Raw genomic sequence first — 21,666 nt, 5'->3', positions numbered from 1 at the left:
GGATGCAAGGTAAGGAGCACGGTCAGGTAGGCACTGCTGTGCAGACAGGAGTGAAGACCTGAAAGAGGTGAGGAGTCATGTGCCTATCTCCAGGCTGAGTGGAGGGAACAGCAAGTACAATGGCCTTGACAGGAGCTGGTTTGGCAGGTTCTGGAAGTAGAAAGGGGCAGGCTTGGCACTGTGGGGAGGGATAGGAGTAGTCAGGGGCCAGATCATGTAGGACCTTGTAGACTATGCTAAGGGCTTCGGATTTTCCTCTTGGTGATGGAGGGCTTTGTTTGCAGGCGAGGGTAGAAGGGTGAAAACCCTGGGGAAATGGGAGCTGTTCCAAGATAAGAGTCAGGTATTGGGAGCTTTAGAGATCTGTGGGTACCAAACCTTGTCAGGCAACAGGTCCCCAGGGAATTTCTCTAGCTTGGTCTTTCAACTACCTCCTACAGTTCATTTCCCAAAGGAAATCACCATCTCCAGAGAACACATTCCAGTTATCCTGAAAAACAAGGTAATTGGGATTCTAGTAGTATTCCTTTTCTCAATTCTCAGAACGAAAACCTATCCAAAGCAAGAACAAAACAAAAGGTAACTCCAGAAAGCACTTTCCCTGTCCATGGGGAAAACCATCAACAACTTATGGAGCCACAGATTATGTAAGCAACTACTGTTTCAAGTCACTTTCCTTGTAAGATATAATTTTACATGAAAAAGAAAACAAATGGGGGCATTTATCAACACATACTTGTTGAGCACCCACCATGTGCCACACACCCTTCCAGGTGCTGGGATAGAGCAGAAACGACAGGCAGATTCCTGCCCTCACAGGGGAGATAAACACAGAAGACAAACACACAAAATATGTGATATGTAACACGAGAACATAAATGCCCTGGAGAGAAATAAAGTAGGAATAGTGAGCATTTGGGAGTGAGTGTGTGTGTGTGTGTGTGTGTGCGTGTGCGTGTGTGTTACAATTTAAAATAGGCTGGTCAGGATGAACTTAAAGTTCTACATCTGCCCACTGTGGGCAGAGCAGAGGGATGGGGGCGGGGGGGAGAGGGGTCAGAGAAAGGGCAGTGTCTGGCCCACCTCTTGGAGGGTCTTGCAACATAAGGACTACAACGTCCAAGTGTACGATTTATAGTTTTATTCCACTGTCTATGACAAGGAAGAATTTCTGTAACAAACATGGTAATTTCTGACTTCTAGTTCTCTGAACTGAGTTTTTAAGATGTAATATATTTTACTAACATTGTCAGAAAAAGACTACACAACTCTATTTAGCAGCTTGAGTTCTGACAATCCCCATGTCTGGGCTGGAACAAAGGCACAATAATGGCGAACAGATTCTCCTATTAGTTATCTTTGCAGGATTTTCTTTTTTTAGCTAAAGCGAAGTATGAATCCACCTGAGTGGAACTCAAGGTCATGGGGATTCTGCCCTCCTCCATGCAGCACACCGAAGGGAAGTCTGCTGTATCATACAAGCTTGGTTCAGATCCAGAACTTGCTTATGGCATAAATATGACATTTAATAGGGGAAAAATCAGATATTTGAGAGTTTACATAGAGCCATTCTAGCAAAGAAGGAAGCACCTACTGGCTATCTGCTTTGTGTGTGAGGCAGATTTGAAGAGGTTAAGAGAACCAATTTAGGTGGTGGATTATAAACTGAGGGAACTAAGAAAACAAAAGCAAAATAAAAATAAAAAATCTGTTTGCCTAGGTGTTATCCACACTGGAGTCCAGTTCACTCACTCTGGTGTGGAACTCAGGGCCAAGTCAAGGGAAGGGGGTGGGGCCTGCAGGGCATTTGCTTGCTACTTTGGAACCAAGGAGGTAAATGGTAAAGGTGGTGGTTCAGCCTGCAGGTCTGGAGTCTGGACTTCCTCCAGGAGGAGCCCTAGAGAGGGCAGGCTCCCCACTTGTCTCTAATGGTGGAGAGACCTGGCACAGCTCTGCTTGGAATTCATATACTAAGCTTCCATATACTTAAACACACACAATTTTTTACTTTTCAAATCATGTACCATTTTCTACCAGATTCAAGGATGTCTACAATAGCGGAAATAAAATGTTTAAGGAAAAGTTTGATTCTCCCAGTAGCTGCAATACCTTGAGCAAATGCCAAGCTCTCCACTTCCTCACCTATAAAATAGGGGTAACGTCAGGAAGGGATGCGAATGAGGCTTTCCAGAGGAGCGGGCATCATACCTGATGCCTAGTAGATTAATGCTCTCCTGCTCCCTTCCCATCCAAATGGAAGTCTAGGCTGGTGCCAGATGCTATGGGCACCCGTTAAACCAGTGCTTATCAACCTTCACTGTGCGGACCAGTCCCCTGCGGAGCCCCGCCGAAGGGCAGCTTCTGGCTCAGTGGAGTTTGGCGGGGACAGGAATGCTGTGCTGCCAACAAGCTCCCCGGTCAAGCCCATGCGGCTGACTGGGACCATTCTCTGAGTAACAGGAATTTAACATCACTAGTTCCATTACTTAACATAACCACAAAAAGCCCTCAAAAGGGCTCCACAGATTGTCTGCTTCTTTACAAAAGTTAACTCTCCACTTCAGCTTAGTGCAGTCACTGACCCGGCCAAGCTCCCAGCACCAGCCAGGCCCGGGCGTCCGGGAGGGTTCACAGGAAGATCTTCAAACTGTCGCCACCACTTCTGGGTTTTTTGATCTTAGCCTTTGCTTCTGATAATTACCCCTTAATTAGCACCCACCCCTTGTCATTTAAATAATTATAAAGGGCAGCTTCAAACAAATTGACAAAACAAGATTCTATGCTTATTTTTTAAAAAGACAAAACTGACCCAAATAAAAAAGTTATGTATACACCGACCATAGTGGAATGTACAGACTTGTTGTAACTGCCATTCATTCACATGGGCTACCCGAGTTGATTTATTTTGAACCAAAGGAAGTACCACATCGCCTTTGGGAAATGGGGATGTCAGAACATCACTTTGTAAGCAGCGGCGGGAAAGTAGAACATTCCAACCACGCGAGGGTCCCCCTTAAACTCCTCTTGGGAAGGCCTGCAGGATTTCTGAACTATTTCTTCTTTAGCGTTTTCTGAATGTATCGGATATCTCGGAGGAACCTGGTATCTTCTGGGTGCCCTCAAAGCAAACGATCTATTTGTGGACGAGGAGGCAGGCTTTTCACTGAAGGCAATAGGCAGGTTTCTAATTTCCCAGGAGGATCTCCATTAACCACCCCACCAGACCCTCCAGACCAGGGGTGCAGCAGATGAGCCATGCCCTCAGGAGAAACTGAGCCCTCCTCAGCACACACTCTCTGCTTTCCTGAATACGCAATATATTGACCAGAAAAAACCTTACATGGCACAAAAGATTAAACAGCGAAAAACAATACTTTATCCTCTCATTCCCTCCACCTCCCTGTCTTCCCAGCAATCACTAGGTCGTTTCTTTAACCTTTTTATCATGGAAAGTTACAGATATGCCTGGAGAGAGACCGAAATGAGCTCGTGTGTACACATCTCGCAGCAGCCACAATGACAAACATCCCGCAGGTTCAGTTTATTCTTCCTCTCTCCGTTTTGTTTGTTTGTTAATTTCAGAGAGGAAGGAAGGAGAGAATCATGGGTGGGCTGCTTCCTGCACGCCCCACACCGGGGACCCAGCCCGCAACCGGGGGCTGTGCCCTGACCAGGAGTCCAACCGCGACCCCCTGGTTCCGAGGTCCGCGCTCTGCCCCAGCCGCCGGCGGGCCTCCCCCGTTTTTATAGGAATTACTGTAAAGTGCACTCTGGGCACCAGCACCATATCACCTTATCCGTCAACACTTCAGTACGTTTTTTAAAAAAACACAACCACATCATCGTTATCACACCCAACAAGGTTAACGAGAATTCCTGATACCGCCCAATATTCTCATTCGCTCTAACGGCGCGGGCAGCGGAGGCCTGCGGAGGCCAGGGCCGCGCAGTAAGAAGCGGGCCGGCGGCGCCCAGCACCCGGCCTCCCCGCCCCGCGGTCGTTACCTGCGCGGGGCCAGCGCCCACCCGGCCGCGAGGCAGCTGAGACGCACGCTCCCCCCGCCCCGCCTCCCCGCCCCGAGCCGCGGCCGCAGCAGGCCCGGCGCAGCTGCACAACCCACCGTCCCCAGACACCGGCGGTCCCCGGAGGGGAAACGATTGACACAGCTGCCTGCACCGCGCCCGGCCCTCCCGCACCACGTGCGTCTCTGACGGGCCGGGGCTGGACCTGGCTCCGGAGCCGGGCGGGCCGCGACCGCGGGAGCTGCTCCACCCGCCGCCCGATCCCGCTCCCGCAACCGCGCGGGGCTCTCCGCACCCGCCACCTCGCGGACCGGGACTACAACTCCCGTCGGGCCCCGCGGCCGGGCCAATGGCGGGCGCGGGCGCGTGCGGGGCGCGGCGCGGCGCCTGCGCGGCGGTTTGAGTAAGCGGCCGCGCGATTGGCTGCGGGGTCGGACGCCGCGCGGGGCCTGTGGGAAGCGAGTGACGGAGCGAGCGGCTGTTGGAGGAAGGAGGTGGGGGCCGGAGCGCAAATGGCGTTGAGATGGTTCAGGGCCCTGTTCAAACTCCTGCGCTGACCATTCACCGGCGGAAGCGGCGGCGCAGGAGGCGGCGGCGGCCCAGCGGCGGCACGTAGCGGGCTCGGCGGCCCGGGAGGCCCTGGCCAGGCCCGGCTGGGGCGCTCGAGGCCGGGAGGGAAGTTGCGGTGCCGCCGCTCCTCCCCCCCTTCACCGGTTTCCTATTTACCGCGAGCGGAGTCGCGGGGTCTGACGGCGGCGGAGCCCTCGCCGCTCTCCGCGCACCAGCGGGCCCGGTCCTTCCGCGCGGGACGCCAGCGCCCGCCCGTGGGCCGTTGGGGCGGGAGAGGCGGAGGCGGCCCGAGGCTACAGCACCCGCCAGGCGCCGAGGGTGAGTGCGGTCTGGGCGGCTGCCTGGGCCGGAGCGAGCCGGCGGGGGACAGGAGGCTGGCTGCCTCCCCGCCCGGGTCGGAGGAAGTTGGGCAGGGACACCCGAACTCTATTATTTGTCCCTTTTCTGAGTTCTTTCCGGGCGGCTGCTGATCTACTTCCCGCCCCAGCCGCGCCGAGTGTGCCGGCTCAGCCCGGAGTCCTAGCCCGCGCCCTCCGCCCGGCGCCTCCGAGGCCTGGGCGGCCCGGGATTCGGTGGCCCAGGCTTCCGGGGCGTCGGGAGCGACGTCCCTTCCTGGGCGGTGGGGGCGGGGAGCAGGAAAGTTGCGTGAGCTCCGGCCGGAGCGGGGCCGCCGCTCGCGCTGCCCCCTGCGCGCTGGCGGCCGCAGGTGACGGTTTCTGGGGGGCTGGCTTTGCCCCTTCCGGCTTCATTGCCGAAGGGACTCCCCTAAAACCTCGGGGAGCCGAAAGACTCTGGATTTGGACGGGGGCAGGTGTGAGGACTTAGCGTACTTCCCTGAAAATTGACTTTGGCTGAGGAAGGAAAAGGCCCAGCGGCCGAAAATCCTTAGTTTTGAATCATCCCTTCTTCGGAAGTGGCGGCCTGAGCAACATACCTGTGTCCTTGCAACAGACTGAGCATAGTGTCAGGTATGTCCGCATTCTTAGTTCTTAATGTATACACACTTCACGCTGTAGGCTTACATAATGCCATCCCAATAATCTGCCTAATGACTTTTTAAAAAATATTATTTTTATTGAATTCAAAGAGGAAGGGAGAGGGAGATAGAAACATTAATGATGAGAGAGAATCACTGATTGGCTGCCTCCTGCACAGCCCCCCACCGGGGGCCGAGCCCACAACCCAGGCCCGTGCCCTCGACTGGAATCGAACCTGGGACCCTTCACTCTGCAGGCAGACACTCTATCCACTGAGCCAAACCGGCCAGGGCTGTCTAGTGTCTTTTGAAAAACAGACATGGAAAACTGTGAAGGAAATGAAAAGTAGGGGATATTATATAATGAACTCTCATGTACTCATCTCTCAGATTTAAGTTAACTCCACTGAAATTTTCTCATTTACACACTTTACCTTCCACACCCCTTGAAGTGAGGGAATCCTTGACATCATTTCTTCAGTATTTTAGTATTTCTTTGTAAAAGACAAATTCTTTTTAATGATATAAGCATGATTTTTCTTTAAAATAACTCCTTAACATTAAATATTTACCTTCAGACTTTCAGCTTGCAGCTGATTCCAGGACCATTTTTGCAGTGAGTTTTTCTGGTGTGGGTCTAAAGGAGCTCAAGTTTAGGTTTTTGGTTTGGCCTTCAGTCAACATTTTTAGGTCATTACTGTGTAAGTGTGTCCAGAACATTCCAGCTTTGTTGGGATCTGTGTGTAAATGTAGGTTTGTAGATCAAGGCTTTACATTCTTGGAGGAATGAAAATAAAGCAAAATCACTTCAGATTGTAATTCTTGTAACTGCCAAATATACTTAATTTTGTTTAGGCAGTACTTAAAAAAGACAATAAGATTCTTTAGTGTAAATCTCCAGTAGAAGGGAAAAAAGTTCTGTGATATGTTAAAAGGTTTTCAAACAATTTATGGACTCTTAATCTTAATTCAGGTGTGTATGATGAATAAATTATTATTTTGTCAAATTAGAATTGGCCTCTAACCAAACACCAGAGGGGGAAATTCTCTACTGAATATAGAGAAAACTAAGTTTATAGTTATTAAGTTAATACAGGGAAAACATTTAAAGGATAGATCAAGTATATTTAAAAATATGTCAGAAAAGAAAAATCAAAACAAAAATATATGTCGGATATCTTTCCAGTTGTAAGGATGAAGATTTTTTTCAAGCTCCTAGGCAATTGTTCATTTTTTACTAGTTATATTTAAATACTTAAAATTAAGAATGTCAAAGAAACGGAAAAGAGTTGGTAGTGTTTAAAGAGTACTTGTTTTTAACAATGTTTGACTCTTCTGATATACTGTCCTGAAATTTTTTCCTAGATTTGTTATTAAAATGTAGATAATTCAGATGAAACCATTTATTTTTTATAAAGCGAATAGGAAAATAAAGTTACATGTTTCTGTTGTTTCGTTTAATAATCCAAGGAGCATTGTAATATGCTGGAGTTGACCAGCTCCAAAAAATGTAACTAAGCAATGATCACAGGCCTATAGGATTAAGGATGAGAGAATAAGTATGGTTGCTTCTGCTTAGGGAGATGACCAACTAAATAATAAATATACGTGTGTGTGTGTGTGTGTGTGTGTGTGTGTGTGTAGTTATTCCTCACCAGAGGATATTGTTTCCATTGATTTTTAGAGAAAGTGGAAGGGAGAGAAGAAGGAGGGGGGAGAGAGAAAAACATCCATGTCACATCGATTGACTGCCTTCCGCACTCACCCTGACTAGGGCTGGGAATGGAACCTGTAAGCCAGGTACTTGGCCTTGACTAGGAATTGAACCCTTGAGACCCTTCTGTATGGTACTCTAACCACTGAGTTACACTGGCCAGGGCTAATGAGTATTTTTCAAGTCACACTTCAAAATTACATTAGACCTGCCGAAACCGGTTTGGCTCAGTGGATAGAGCGTCGGCCTGCGGACTGAAAGGTCCCAGGTTCGATTCCGGTCAAGGGCATGTACCTGGGTTGCGGGCATATCCCCAGTAGGAGATGTGCAGGAGGCAGCTGATCGATGTTTCTCTCTCATCGATGTTTCTAACTCTCTATCTCTCTCCCTTCCTCTCTGTGAAAAATCAATAAAATATATTAAAAAAAAATTACATTAGACCAAGAATTAGAATTTAAGGTTGGGTTAAAAACTGCATGTTTTAATATATGAGAAAATTGCACAATTTTCCCAATTTTCTCCCAATTTCCCCAATTTTCTTCCTCATGTTAATAAGTCTTCTGAAATTTCAAAGAACTAAATTTAGTCAGTTATTTAATGTTTCTGAAAAATGTAAATACATATATTTAATATATTTTTATTGATTGCAGAGGGGAAGGGGGAGAGAGATAGAGAGAGAGAGAGAGAGAGAGAGAGAGAGAGAGAGAAACAGAAACAGAAACATCAATGATGAGAGAGAATCATGGATTGGCTGCTTCCTGCATGCCCCACACTAGGAATCAAGCCCACAAACCGGGCATGTGCCCTGACTGGGAACCATGACCTCCTGATTTATAGGTTGGTGCTCACCCCTTGAGCCACTGGACACTCAACCACTGAGCTAGGCCAGCTGGGTGAAAAATGTAAATATTTTGTGCCTAAGATTATATATTAGGGAAAATCACCCTTAAGATTACCTTTTAAAGGTAAAAGGGACGTTGTTAATAGATTCATTTGAAACAAAATAAAATTGATGTTCCACTAGAAGTTGGTTTTGTGTATGCTGTATTATAAGATGGATAATCTTACTTTGTAAGCAGCATATGAATATAAAAATTTGACATGGGCCCTAGCCAGTTTGGCTCAGTGGATAGAGCGTCGGCCTGTGGACTGAAGGGTTCGATTCTGGTCTAGGGCATGTACCTCCATTGCAGGCTCCTCCCCAGCCCTCGCCCTGGTCAGGGCACATGCAGAAGGCAACCAATTGATGTGTTTCTCTCACATCGATATTTTTCTCTGTCTTTCTCCCACTCTTTCTAAAATCAATGGAAAAATATCCTTGGGTGAAGATTTAAAAAAAAAATTTTGACATGGAAGTCAATAGAGTAAAAAATTTGCCTCTCTCTTTATACCCCCACCCCGTATTTAACAATTTGTAAAGATTTGTATCTTTTTTTTAATGTTTTTTATTGATTTCAGAGAGGAAGGGAGAGACACAGAAACATCAACAATGAGAGAATCACTTATCAGCTGCCTCCTGACCACCCTCCACTGGGGACTGAGCCCACAACCTGGGCATGTGCCCTTGACCAGAACCAAATCTGGGACCTTTCAGTTCACAGGCCGCTGCTGTATCCACAGAACCAAACCGGCTAGGCTAGGGCAAGATTTGTATCTTGAATGTTGAAAAGCCACATGGGGAGAATCCCTGGGTTCTTAATTTTATTTTCAACGTTAATACTTAAGTATTTGGTGATTATATATATTCTTTTTTATTTTTTCTCACAGAGAATATGAAACAGGTGTCAAAATGACATCCAGATTTGGGAAAACATACAGTAGGAAAGGCGGAAATGGCAATTCAAAATTCGATGAAGTCTTTTCCAACAAACGGACCACCCTTAGCACAAAATGGGGAGAGACCACGTTTATGGCTAAATTAGGGCAGAAGAGGCCCAATTTCAAATCAGATATCCAAGAAATTCCGAAGAAACCTAAGGTGGAAGAAGAAAATACTGGTGATCCTTTTGGATTTGATAGCGATGATGAATCTCTACCAGTTTCTTCAAAGAATTTAGCCCAGGGTAAGGGTTCCTCTCATTCAGAAACTAGTGAAGCTGCTCAGTTGGAAGACGTCACTTCTGTACTTGAAGCTAATAGCAAAATTAGTCATGTGGTGGATGAAGACAGTGTTGTATCTGATAAATGCTTACATTTGGAGGATTCTTTGCTTGAGAAAGAAAAGAGCACAAACCGAATCTTAGAAGACGATGCAAGCAAAAGTAGTTGTGCTAAATTAATGACTTTAGGTAAGTTTTGATTTTCTTTATGAGCTAAAGAGCTTTATGTAAACCATTTAGTTAAAGGATTTAAATTCTTTAACTATACTTGGGTTTTCTTTCTACTTTTATGATTAATGGGGACTAAAATAATTTTGTAGAAGAGATTTAAAAACTTTAAAAAAACCAATTGGGGGTTGAAATTTTACTTAAACAACTTGGATAATGTTTCCAGACTTACTCATTTTGGGAACAGTCTTTCATAAATCCCTAACTCCAATTCCAATAAGAAACATCACTTTTGGTTTGTTTGTTTCAAATTACATGATTATACTCATGTCATCTTTTACACATATATATTTTTTGTTGATTTCAGAGAGGAAAGTAGAGGGAGAGAGAGATAGAAACATCAATAATGAGAGAGAATCATTGATTGGCTGCCTCCTGCACATCCCACACTGGGGATTGAGCCTGCAACCTGGGCATGTGGCCTGACCAGGAATTGAACCATGACCTCCTGGTTCATAGGTCGATGCCCAACCACTGAACCACACCAGCTGGGCAGAAACATCTCTTTTTGTTGGGTTAGGATTATACAATATCTAATTTTTATTACTGTGGAGGATTTGGATGGTTACTGATAATGAAAATGAGATGAGCATTTACAATGAGGATTAGGTTTAGGAGTGTTAGGCTTTCTTTCTAAATTAGTTTACTAGTAGAAAGATTAAGGAGGTACTGAGTACAGACATTGAAGAATTAAACTTCATTCCAAATTGAGACTAGCTTGTAGACTGGCACAGGTAGCAACTTCGATTAATCCACAAAATCAGATGTGTTTTTAAAATGTTAACTTGTAAATCTGGCATCTAGTGTTCATTCCTAAAACAATACAGTGGGGCCTTGACTTACGAGTTTAATTCGTTCCGTGACAGAGCTCGTAACTCACATTACTCGTATGTCAAATCATAAAGTGAACGAGTGAGACACATGATGCTGGGCTGATGTTGTGGCGTTCACTGTGACGGTCGCTGCGCCAACTAGCAGTGGGGTATCTGAAGCTGGCTCGTAACCCGAATTTTAGCTCGCAACTCAAAGCAAAATATCGGCCGAGAGACGGCTGGTATCTCAAAAAACTTGTTAGTTGGGACACTCGTAAGTCAAGGCCCCACTGTATGTTTTATCAGTTGTGTACACCTACTCCTTTTGTAAAGGAATTGAGACTTAAAGTAAATGATAAAAGTGCAGTTAACTAAAAGATTGAAGAGCTGCCTGGTCAGAGTAGCTCAGTTGGTTGAGTGTGTCATCCTGTGCACTGAAAGGTTGCTAGTTCAATTCCTGGTCAGGGCACATACCTGGGTTGCAGGTTAGATCCCTGGTCAGGGAAATAACCCCATCGATGTTCGTTCGTTTCCTTCCTTCCTTCCTTCCTTCCTTCCTTCCTTCCTTCCTTCCTTCCTCTCTAAGCATGTCCTCTGGTGAGGATTTAAAAACAAAAGGCTGAAGAGCTAAGATTGGAGGTGGCAGGGGAGACAGCATGCACCTTATCAGCAATAGGACAAGGATGGCACTAGTTGAAAGCCAACCTTAGTTCGTGACTTATTGGCAAAGTTTAGTAATGTAATATGAAAGGTTATGTAGATCTCATATTTTGAAAAGTTAAAAAGATAAAATTTTCTTAGTATTCAGTTCTTGAGAAGATTTGTTTTTGAGGCTTTTAATATCGGGGGGGGGGTGGTCTCAAACAATATGATAAAAGTCTTTGCCTTGAATAGTTTTAGTAACAATGCTGAACCTTTTTCACTCTTTTTCTCACCCTTGGATTAGAGCAGTGGTCGCCAACCGGTGGCCTGTGAGGTCTGAAAGGTTGGTGACCGCTGGATTAGAGGATGAGCCAGCTGTTATTGTCATTCCCTTGATCCTCCTGGTTAATTCTCATTTGGCTGCCTTTATGCTTTGCTCACATTTTCCCTGAAGCATTGTTCATAACTTTTCAGAAAAAGGCAGAGCATAAAAACTGTTTCCCAGATCAGCTCCTAAAAATCCTATCTAATAATAGACAAACATGGTAATTGACCATACCTTCGATACGCCTCCCATTGGCTAATCAGCGAGATATGCAAATTAACTGCCAACAAAGATGGCGGTTAATTTGCATATGTAGGTGCGAAGCGGTGGAGCGAAGATTGAAGGCGGCTCCGGCTGGAGCTGCGAAGGCTTGAAGGCAGCTCCGGCCAGAGCGAAGGCCTGGGTCCCGGGTGCCAGAGGAAAACCGGTGCCGGCAGCCAGCAAATCTTTTCGTGCAACAGGCCTCTAGTGTATTATAATTGAGCCAAGATGAAGAGGTCTAGGATCAGCTAGTGGCAGAATTGGGATGAGATTAATTTATTCATTTTCAATATGTTGAGCAGCTACTGTGTGTCCTGCACTGTGCTAAGGCTCTGGGAATGCTGTTTCACTTGAGTTGTACAGTGTTTTTACAGTCATATCTTTCTGTCCTCTGATGGTCGACCCACATGGGGCAGATAGGCTGGAGGAAGGAAGATGAGGCTGGGGAAGTGGTAAAACTGGTCATGGAAGGCAGACATAGGCTTCTTTCTCCACGTGCTGTCTTTTGAAGAATAGCGCATCACTGGCAGGCAGAGGGGTAGCAAGAGGATGAGTGTTTATATGGAGCAGGACTAGGGAATGTCCAGCCTGCGGCGGGCTGTATAAGGCCCTCAAAATCATTGGTCTGGCCCTGCCAAGGCAAATGCAGGTGGGACTCGAAATTCAATAAATCTAGGAGCTTTTTCATAGCAACATATATTTATATTAAGTGAATTATATTAAACGAAATGATGTTATAAATATTCAAATGGTTGTTGGCAGAGAGAAGATTCTCCACCCCTATGTAGAGGCAGAATGGGAACTGAAAGTTAAATATTCAAAGGCAGCAACTGCATATATAGCTTTGCTCGTGTTACATCTATATTATATATACGTCCAAACTGCCATGTGAAGTTGTTTGGCGAGGACTAGAAACAGTTTTCTGTAAAAGTGAGATATTAGCTTCCTAGGCTCATGTAGCTGAATTGTAGTTTTGGTGTTGACACTGTGTGGCCTGACTGGGAATCCAAACTCCTTTAGAATGGGTTTGTGAAAAGAAAATGTATACTAAAGTACACATGAATAAATGTTCAAGAACATCTTGTCCATCTTCTTTCTTCCTTTTCAAGGCACCCTTATAGGGTATGATACTGTGAATATTTCTTTTTTTTTCCTCCTCTCCTTTGGCCATCCAGAGCTGCAGCAACACTGGCAACCCCCTGTAGGATAAGAGGGGAACTTTGAGGGAGTGCTTTTAAGTCTCCTAAGTTGTTCTTATATAAAAGATTTATAAGTTCATATGTTTACAAGTTGGTTATAGTTCTGGGAATATTGTTATATGTTATGACCTTTTTTTCCTTTGCCTCTCCCCTGTAAAATTTGGATTCCCCATGTATCAATTTTTTTTTTTATTCCCCATGTATCTAAACTCTTTTCTTGTATTATGCCTGTCAGGTTGTCATTGCCTTTATTCTCATTCAGAAAGCCTTCTGATTATATAGAAGTTTAGAAACTCAGACCTAAGGTTTTTTCTTTTTTGTTTTTTATTAGTCCACATCCGAGGATATTTTTTCCATTGCTATTTAGAGAGAGTGAAAAGGAAGAGGGAGGGGAGGGAACATAGATGTGAGAAAGACATATCAATTGGTTGCCTCCCGCATGTACCCCCACTGGGACTGGATCTAATCTGCAAACCAGGTATGTGCCCTTGACCGAGAATCGAACCCGAGACCTGAGACCCTCCAGTATGTAAACCCACGCTCTACCACTGAGCCACGCCAGCCAGGGCCAAACCTAAGTTTTTGATAAAAGGAATCCATAAATCTAAAGTGGATCCTAACTTTTTTGAATTAGAGATCCTTTTGAGAATAAAATTTTGGATTTCAGATAAAAGTGTTTGTACACCTACTTAGGTCTCAGGAATCTCTGAAATCCTTTGCAGGTCATGTTAAAGACATAAGCTTCAGGTGTTTTATTCAAGAAATTTTGAGAAATTTTATGATCAAGCATGTTTAGAGTGTATAAGTTAAGTTCCATAGCATCCTTCCAGTAAAATGTTTCTGTTCATTCAGATCATTTTTCACTAAATAATTAGGGGATACACTCTCAGACCTCCAGTGGATGCCTTAAATCATAGATAGTACTGAACCCTATATATTGTTTTTATCCTATACATGCATACCTATGGTAAAGGTTAATTTGTAAATTAGTCATAGAGATTAACAACAACAATAATAAAATAGGACAATTATTACAGTATACTGTAAGAAAAGTTATGTGAATTGCTTTGGGGTCATTAAGTAAAGTAAGGTTTACTTGAAACAAGCACTGTGATACCATGACAGTCATCTGATAACCGAAAAGGCTACTAAGTGACTAATAGATGGGTAGCATATACAGTGTGGATGTGCTGGACAAAGGGATAATTTATGTCCTGGCAGGTTGGAGCGGGATGGCGAGATATTTCATCACACTACTCAGAATGGTGCACAATATAAAACTTAATGAATTGTTTATTTGTGTAGTTTTCCATTTAATAATTTCAGATTCTGGTGAACTGTGGAATATTAAAACTGGCAAACGAAACTGCATATAAGGGTGGGGGGACTGTTGTACATCATACCAGTGTAAAGGGCTTATCTAAACTCAAACTTATTATATCATTTCTCTTGACATTAGTGATCTCTTGCTCTTTAGGGGAGTTTGTGGTTAATTTTTAGGTGCTATTAACATTCATTTTAAATGTTTTATACTGGATAGTATATTAAAAATTGTGGCTTATTTGAAGAGGTAACTCAGAATGAGGTCATGGTAAAACATAATGGTTGCCATTTTCCTAATAGATGCTTGATGGGTAAGGGAACAAGAAGATTACAAACTGAATGAGAACTGCAAAAAACCATTCAGTTGGTAAAATGTCCTAATTCTTGATTTAAAAAAAACTAAACTAAAAACTTACCAGTGCATGGCAAATCTTGTTTCATCTATTTTACAAACTACTATTTCCACCTTTTATCCTCTACTCTGCATTATTTCAAGGCAGATTTAGGATTTTCTGTTTCATTTGCAAATACTTAGTTGCAGTTGCTATTAAAACCAGTGAGTTCTCAAACAAGTGTGCCACTTAAAAATGACTTAACAGGACTTAAAGGTTTGCCCTTTTAAAGAGATCTTGGAATATTCTTTAGTGTAGAATCCAGGGCTGTGTGCATTAAGGGTGAAAGAAAGCTTCTCTTGCCTTTTATATGAGGTTACTTCCATTTTCCACCTGTGCTTTCTGCTCTGGGTTTTTAATCTGGTGTCTAGAATAAAGTATGCAAAGATTTATATTTCTGCTTGGCACACTTGCCAGCCAGCTGGGATTCAGTCTACACATCCTGCCAAATATTGAGATAACTACTGCATAGACTTCTAATTTGCATGACTGGTTTTGTAGCCAGTAAAATTTCTTCCATTTGCTTAAAGCTGTACTGAAAATATGTGTAAGTTAGAGGGATGTTACTGTCAGGAAGTTAACTTTGATTTAGAACTAAGGATGAGTTTTAGAAAGGACAGTGATCTATTCTGAAAGCTTAAAGTAGGCCAGGAACTTGTGACTTGGGATAAGATTGTCATCTGCTCATTGGATAAAGTACAAGTGATTAATGACAATTATTAAAGAACTAGAGGCCTGGTGCACGAAATTCGTGCACAGGTAGAGTCCCTAAGCCTGGCCGGTGATCAGGACCCATCGGGGCCTTCCTTCCCCTGGCTGCTGCTGCTGGCTGCCAGCCGGGGCCTTCCTTTGTTCTGCGCCGCCCACTGGTGGTCAGTGCATGTCACAGCGAGTGGTTGAGCTCCCAGTTGGTTGAACTCCCAAGGGGACAATTTGCATATTAGCCTTTTATTATATAGGATTCTGAAAGTATAGTATCAGCAAGAGTTACTTGCCTAAATTTAGATTTTGAATGTATTTGTTGAATAAACTATACTTAAGTCATAACTAAAATCAAGTTCTTTTAAAGGAAGTGCCTAAGTCTCAGCCATAAAAAAAGAAAAAAGAAGTCTTACCCTTTCAACAGCATGGATAGACCTCCTAGAGGGTATTATGCTAAATGGAATACTTCAGTTAGAGAAAGACAAATGCCATATGATTTCACTTATCTGTAGAATAGAACAAAATAAATGAACAAACAAAATTGAAATAGACTCATAGATACAGACTGACTAATGGTTGTCACAGGGGAGGGAGGTTGAGGGGCTGGGTGAAAGGTGAAGGCATTAAGAAGTACCAGTTGACCCTAGCTGGCTTGGCTCAGTGGATAGAGCATAGGCCTGCGGACTGAAGGATCCTGGGTTCGATTCTGGTCAAGGGCACATGCCTGAGTTGCGGGTTCGGTCCCCAGTAGGAGGCGTGCAAGAGGCACCCAATCAGTGATTCTCTCTCATCATTGATGTTTCTCTTCCTCTCCCTTCCTCTCTGAAATCAATAAAAAAGTATATTTAAAAAAAAAGAAGTACCAGTTGGTAGTTACAAATAGTCAGAGGGATGTAAAATAGGGAATATAGTCAATATATGGTGCCAGGTGAGTATTGGAAATATTGGGGGGAGCACTGTGAAGTTTATGATTGTTTGACCAGTGTGCCATATACCTGAAACTAATACAAAATGATATTGGGAATGTAAACTATTAATAAAAAAGTTTAGAAAGAAGTGGGTAAGATTCCTATTACTTATTAAGTTCCTATTTTGTGCTGAGCCCTTTATATATCAACTAGAGGCCCGATGCACGAAATTCATGCATGGGTAGGGTCCCTAGGCCTGGCCAGCAATCAGGGCCGATCTGTGGGACGACCAGCAGGGCGATTGGGGGCTCCCTGCTGGCACCCACCCTGACTGGCCTGGTGCCGCCCGCTTGCCAGCCCTGCCTCCCTGACCCCTCTCTCCCCCAACCCCCCGCCACTGCCACTGGTCAACTCCCTCTGCAGAGCGACCAGCAGGGAGATCGGAGGGCCCCCGCTGGCACCCACCTTGGCTGGCCTGGGCCTGTGGGCTGGGGGAAGCTCCTGCGTTGAGCATCTGCCCTCTGGTGGTCAGTGCGTGTCATAGCAACCGGTTGTTCCACCGTTTTGTCGATTTGCATATTAGGCTTTTATTATATAGGATTGATCCTTAATCACAACTATGTTAAGACAGGCCTTCCTCCCATTAAAGTACAGTTCAGAGAGGCTAAATAACTGGGACTCTTAAGTGCAAGATCTGAGAAACATGCAAAGTGCTGCTGTATTCTGATGTGAATAATCTTAATTTTATAATATTTAAAGCCTTATATTTCAACTAACAGACTGTCAGCATATGATCAGTTTTATCTTGATGTTGGAAATAACTTTATTTTGACAACAAATTATAGATCTGTCTTGCCTCTAAGTTATTCTTAAAAATAAGAATGATATTCAAACTACTTATAATATAACTGACCTTATTTTTACAGGTAATAAGTATCTTTTCTAATTTTTTGTGCTGTATACAAACAAAAATTCAACAACATGTAAATTTTGAAGGAGGTGCTGTAATTTAAATTCATTTTGTTTTAAAGTAGAACTTTAATTTCTTGTAGAAGATTTTCTTACTAGGATCTGCTGATGTGGAACTCATAAGAAATCTTGGTTGGAGATGATAAATTTGAGGTTAAGCATATAAATGTTACTTGAAAGTATAGGATTAGATCTAGTCATTAAGGAGAATGTGAGAGGAAAAACAACTGAGTTGTGAAGAACTTGTAATAGTTAATGGATGGAGAGAAGAGGAAGAATAACTATCAAGAAATTGAATAGGAGCAGCTAGAGCACTTGAAGGAAAATCAAGCAAGTGATATTTTATAGAGGCCAACAGACAGTTGTTTCATGGAGGATCAGCTGAATTGGAGTGCTGCTGCAAAGTCAGTGAATACAGAGACTGCAAAGTAGGCATGGGAGTGTGGATACTGATTGAAGTTGTCTGTGTAGTGAGGGCACAGTGAGGAAATGGGGGTAACAAGTATATGCAGTTGTTAAAGATGCTTAGAGGGCAGCTGAAGTCCTGGTGAGCATGGCTCAATGGTTGGAGCATCGGCCCATGGACTGGACTGAATAGTCAAGGGTTTGATTCCTGCTCAAGGCCATGTGCCTGGGTTGCAGGTTTGATTCCCCTGCCCAACAGGCAAGTGCAGGAGGCAACCAATCAATGTTTCTCCCCTCTCTCTTTCTCTCTCTCCCTCTCTCCCACTCTCTCTAAAAAAAAAAAAAAAAAAAGGAAAATATCCTCTGGTGAGGATTAACAACAACAAAAGGGCAGCTAGAGATATATGAGGGCTTCTGGAAGATTTGATTGTATGAAAGACCCTTGAAGCACATGGTGGAAAGTGGTCTTGGGAGAAGGGATGCTGCATTTCCTGGACAGGAGGAAAGATGGGTGAAAATGTGAGCTTAGAGGATGGAAGAAAAGGTGGTGTATGGACAGAAGCATTTTCTTTTTCTCCCATACAAGGACAGAAGAAGTTATTTCGGAAAGGGAGAAGGTAGGGCAGGGGTAATGTGGGAGCTGGAGGGGAAAGGCAAAGAGTTCAAACATTGCGGAAAGTGGGAGAAGAAGCTGCCCACAGAGAGGACCTGTGGACATTATTGGGATCTTAGTTGAAGTTTGCCAACTAAAAATTCATAGTCACTAATCTACCTATTGTATGAGTGAATGTGTTCCCCTTTCCCTCCCACCCCCTCAGTAGGTCCTATTAGTTAGAACCTACACAGAATATAGAATATTGGGTAGGATAATTAGAATTATCCCAAATTGGCATTTTTATCTGACAAGATGTGGAATGAACATACAGGAGAAAGAGAATTTAGGATATTGCCCAGAAAGCGACTGAAGTGATGGACCGTGGGATTTAAAATGTTGAGTAACTGAACAAGCCTGGTGGATAAGAGGAAGGAGAGAAGAGGGGTCAGTATACTGAGAGTCTTATTAAATAAAAACAAGAATGGGATTACTGGAATAGTCAAGTTGGGTAGTAGGTAGGTTGAATTTAAAAGTGGGTTCTTTGATTTAATACTTAAGAAGTGAAGCCTTTTAGGACAGAAGGTCCTGATGAAATTGTGAGAACTGGTGGCTGAGATGGAATATAGAAGACTGTTGATAGGAAGTTAAAGAACTGGGAGGTTAGGGGAGTTTGGATTTGGTGGAATTCAGGATGATAGCAAAACTGGCATGAAGAGGTAGATTATAAATCTTGTGTAAAATTCTCAAATGAATTAAAGGTTGTTAGATGACAGGTATGGGGAAGATTGGAGGGTAACTAGCTAGGTGGCACAAGACTCGAAAGAATTGGCTTTTATAAGGATAGTGGAGTAATAGTTTTATAAAGAGGCTCTGGAGAGGCAGCATATCAGTGACCCCAAAACCATCCCACTCTGAGATACTCAGTAGACATTTTTATTTGTTATTGTTGTTAATCCTCACCCAAGGATATTTTTCTATTCATTTTTAGAGAGAGTGGAAGGGAGGGGGAGAGACAGAGAGAGAAACATCGATGTGAGAGAACATATCTATTAATTGCTTCCCATACGCGCCCTGACTAGGGAAAGGGATCCAGCCTGCAGCTTGCAGCCAAGGTATGTGCCCTTGACCAAAATCGAACCGGAGACCCTTCAGTCCATAGGCCGATGCTCTATCCACTGAGCAAAACCGGCTAGGGCTTCGTGTGTGTGTGTGTGTGTGTGTGTGTGTGTGTGTGTGTGGCTGGGGAGTGGGGGGAGCGTTCTTAAGTTTTCAGCTAGGACAGGAAATGGGAGTGGGAATGAACTCCCATGTATATGTGAGTATGCTGATGACTCAGGGCTGGATACTCTGGACTTATGAGGTGGGTGGTGGTGGTGGTGGTGGTGGTGGTAGGTTGGATTATGAGATTGAAAAGTACAGATACATTTTGAGTATTAGAGTATAAGAGTAGGTAGATGACAAGATGTGTTTACATTTTGGATTATGACCCAGAGAAATGATGAGAGAGGCATGGTGGTTCTAGAACCAAATTTTCCTAGAGCAGTTTTCAAACCTTGGCTCATAAATCATCTGAACAGTTTTTGAAAACTGATCCCACTTCAAACATTTCTCCCCCTTTCCCAATAAATTTTTAAAGTTTTCATTTTGATTTGTCAGTCATGGTCCCACAGGAAACAGAAGTTATGCCCCAATTAATCTAATATTAGTAAGGTTTATTTATATACGGGTTATTTACAAAGATGTGGGAAGAATGTTAGGGAAAGCTGAAGGGATGGTGCCCTGGCCAGGTTAGCTACAGTGAAGCTATTACCCATTTTCACAGGGACAAAAGGATTATCTGAGCCATATAGGGGAAGCTACCTTCTGTTGAAGGGCTTCATAAGGAAGGCACCGGAGACTCCTTCCCTTATCCTGCCGGGCTCCTCATGGATAAGGACTTCAAAAAAGATAACTACAGAACTAGTTTAAAGTACTTACTATGGTACCTTTGCCAGTTTTTATATTTTAGGCTTTTGAACAGACTATTTATAGATAGTATACAATTCAAGAGGCACAGATATCTTTTCCCTTGTCCCCCTCCCTTAGGGCAGCCATAACTATGCATAATATTTACCTGCCTCATTCTTTTTCATAGCTACACTAGAGGCCTGGTACATGAAATTCGTGCACCTGTGCAGGGGGCGGGGAGGGGGAGGGGCCCCTCAGCCCGGCCTGCACCCTCTGCAATCCAGGACCCCTACACCTTTTTCTTACCTAGCTAACCTCTTCACATTTAAAAAAATGAACTGAAATACCACGTACTCTAGGAAATCCTCTATGAACAAATCTCTTTACAATGTGTATTAAGTATTTTCATAGTATACCATTCTTTTTCTTTAGCCACAACTTAGAGTGGATGCAATGTGCTTCTCATTCTTGCATCTGAATTTTTTCTTGTTCTTGTAATGGTGAAGCTTATCCAATTTACATTTGCCCTTCAAGGGCTTATATTTGGTTCAGTTTCTACTTTGCTTCCTGCTTTTTTTTTAAGCAATAAATTTGGGTTGTGATAGTAAATCTCACTGTAATCAAGCCTGTAGATCTCCCTATCTGAGTATTTTAATAATACCTATCACTTTAGCATACTAGAGATTGTGTTCATTTGTAGAAAATAACAATAAATGTGACCTGATCATTTGATCTTCTAGTAATATTTTATAGCAAGATGTATTCTAGTAGTTTAACTATTACAATACTGAGGCATTCAGAAATGAATCACATTGAACAATAAAGAATGTCTCAAATGTCAAACCATAGTGTCCTTAGGACCTCCCTTGTCCTGTGCCTCAGATATCACAGCGTAGTACACAGTTCACATGGAACTCAGCTTCCTGTAAAATAGGAGGGGATGCCATACTCAAGAAGCAGCTACTTCACACACATTTATTTATTTAATTCACAGGACATACTCTTAGTACTAATTGTTGGAAAATCACCCTAGCAATTGCCTCTGTTCCTCTCTGTATTGTTGCCTTACATTCTGATGTCATTATTGCACTTTTATCATCCACTCGCTCTAATAAGATTGTGAATTATTTAAGGGCAGAGATCATGACTTGAGCTTGTCTCTGTCATGGTGCCTAGATAAATACTCAAATGCCATCCAGTCCAAATGACTGTGATGAGAGAGGCCTACCGTTGCTGGAGACCTCTGATTTTTATTGAAGGGGCCTCATTTGTTCTATGCCTTTACAGAGGGGTGAGTAGGGGCTGAGGGAATTTGGGGAAACCCAGACAGAATTCTCTTCCTGCAAGATTTTGCTAAGCTGGCGACTGGGACCGCCGGGCATTTGTCCAATTAAAACCTGGACACACAGCAATAACAAAGGCACTGGTCTCCTACTGCTAATGCGTGGGGATCAAACCCCAGCCTGCAGGAACTCACCCCCGCAGTCAGGACTGGGCCGATGGGTGGACCTGGGCTAGTACTCCTAACTCTGGGGAGGGGTAGACTTCCTGTGACCCAAGAAACTTCCCGTGACCT

The 21,666-nt window shown here is 43.7% G+C and overlaps 1 protein-coding gene across 1 annotated transcript in view; it reads left to right on the top strand.

Moving 5' to 3' along the window:
- Positions 1 to 4,499: 4,499 nt before the first annotated feature.
- The window catches only part of WAPL (WAPL cohesin release factor), a 100,173-nt gene continuing 83,006 nt past the window's right edge, over positions 4,500 to 21,666 (top strand). The window contains exons 1-2 of the mRNA XM_081104452.1: positions 4,500 to 5,561; positions 9,051 to 9,571. Coding sequence (XP_080960578.1) covers positions 9,073 to 9,571 — 499 coding nt within the window. The 5' untranslated portion in view covers positions 4,500 to 5,561; positions 9,051 to 9,072. The remainder of the gene's footprint in view (positions 5,562 to 9,050; positions 9,572 to 21,666) is intronic.

The sequence above is a fragment of the Myotis nattereri genome (assembly GCF_964212035.1).
Source record: "Myotis nattereri genome assembly, chromosome: 13".
In the NCBI taxonomy this organism is placed as follows: Eukaryota; Metazoa; Chordata; class Mammalia; order Chiroptera; family Vespertilionidae; genus Myotis; species Myotis nattereri.
This window is presented reverse-complemented; position numbering and strand designations above follow the sequence as displayed.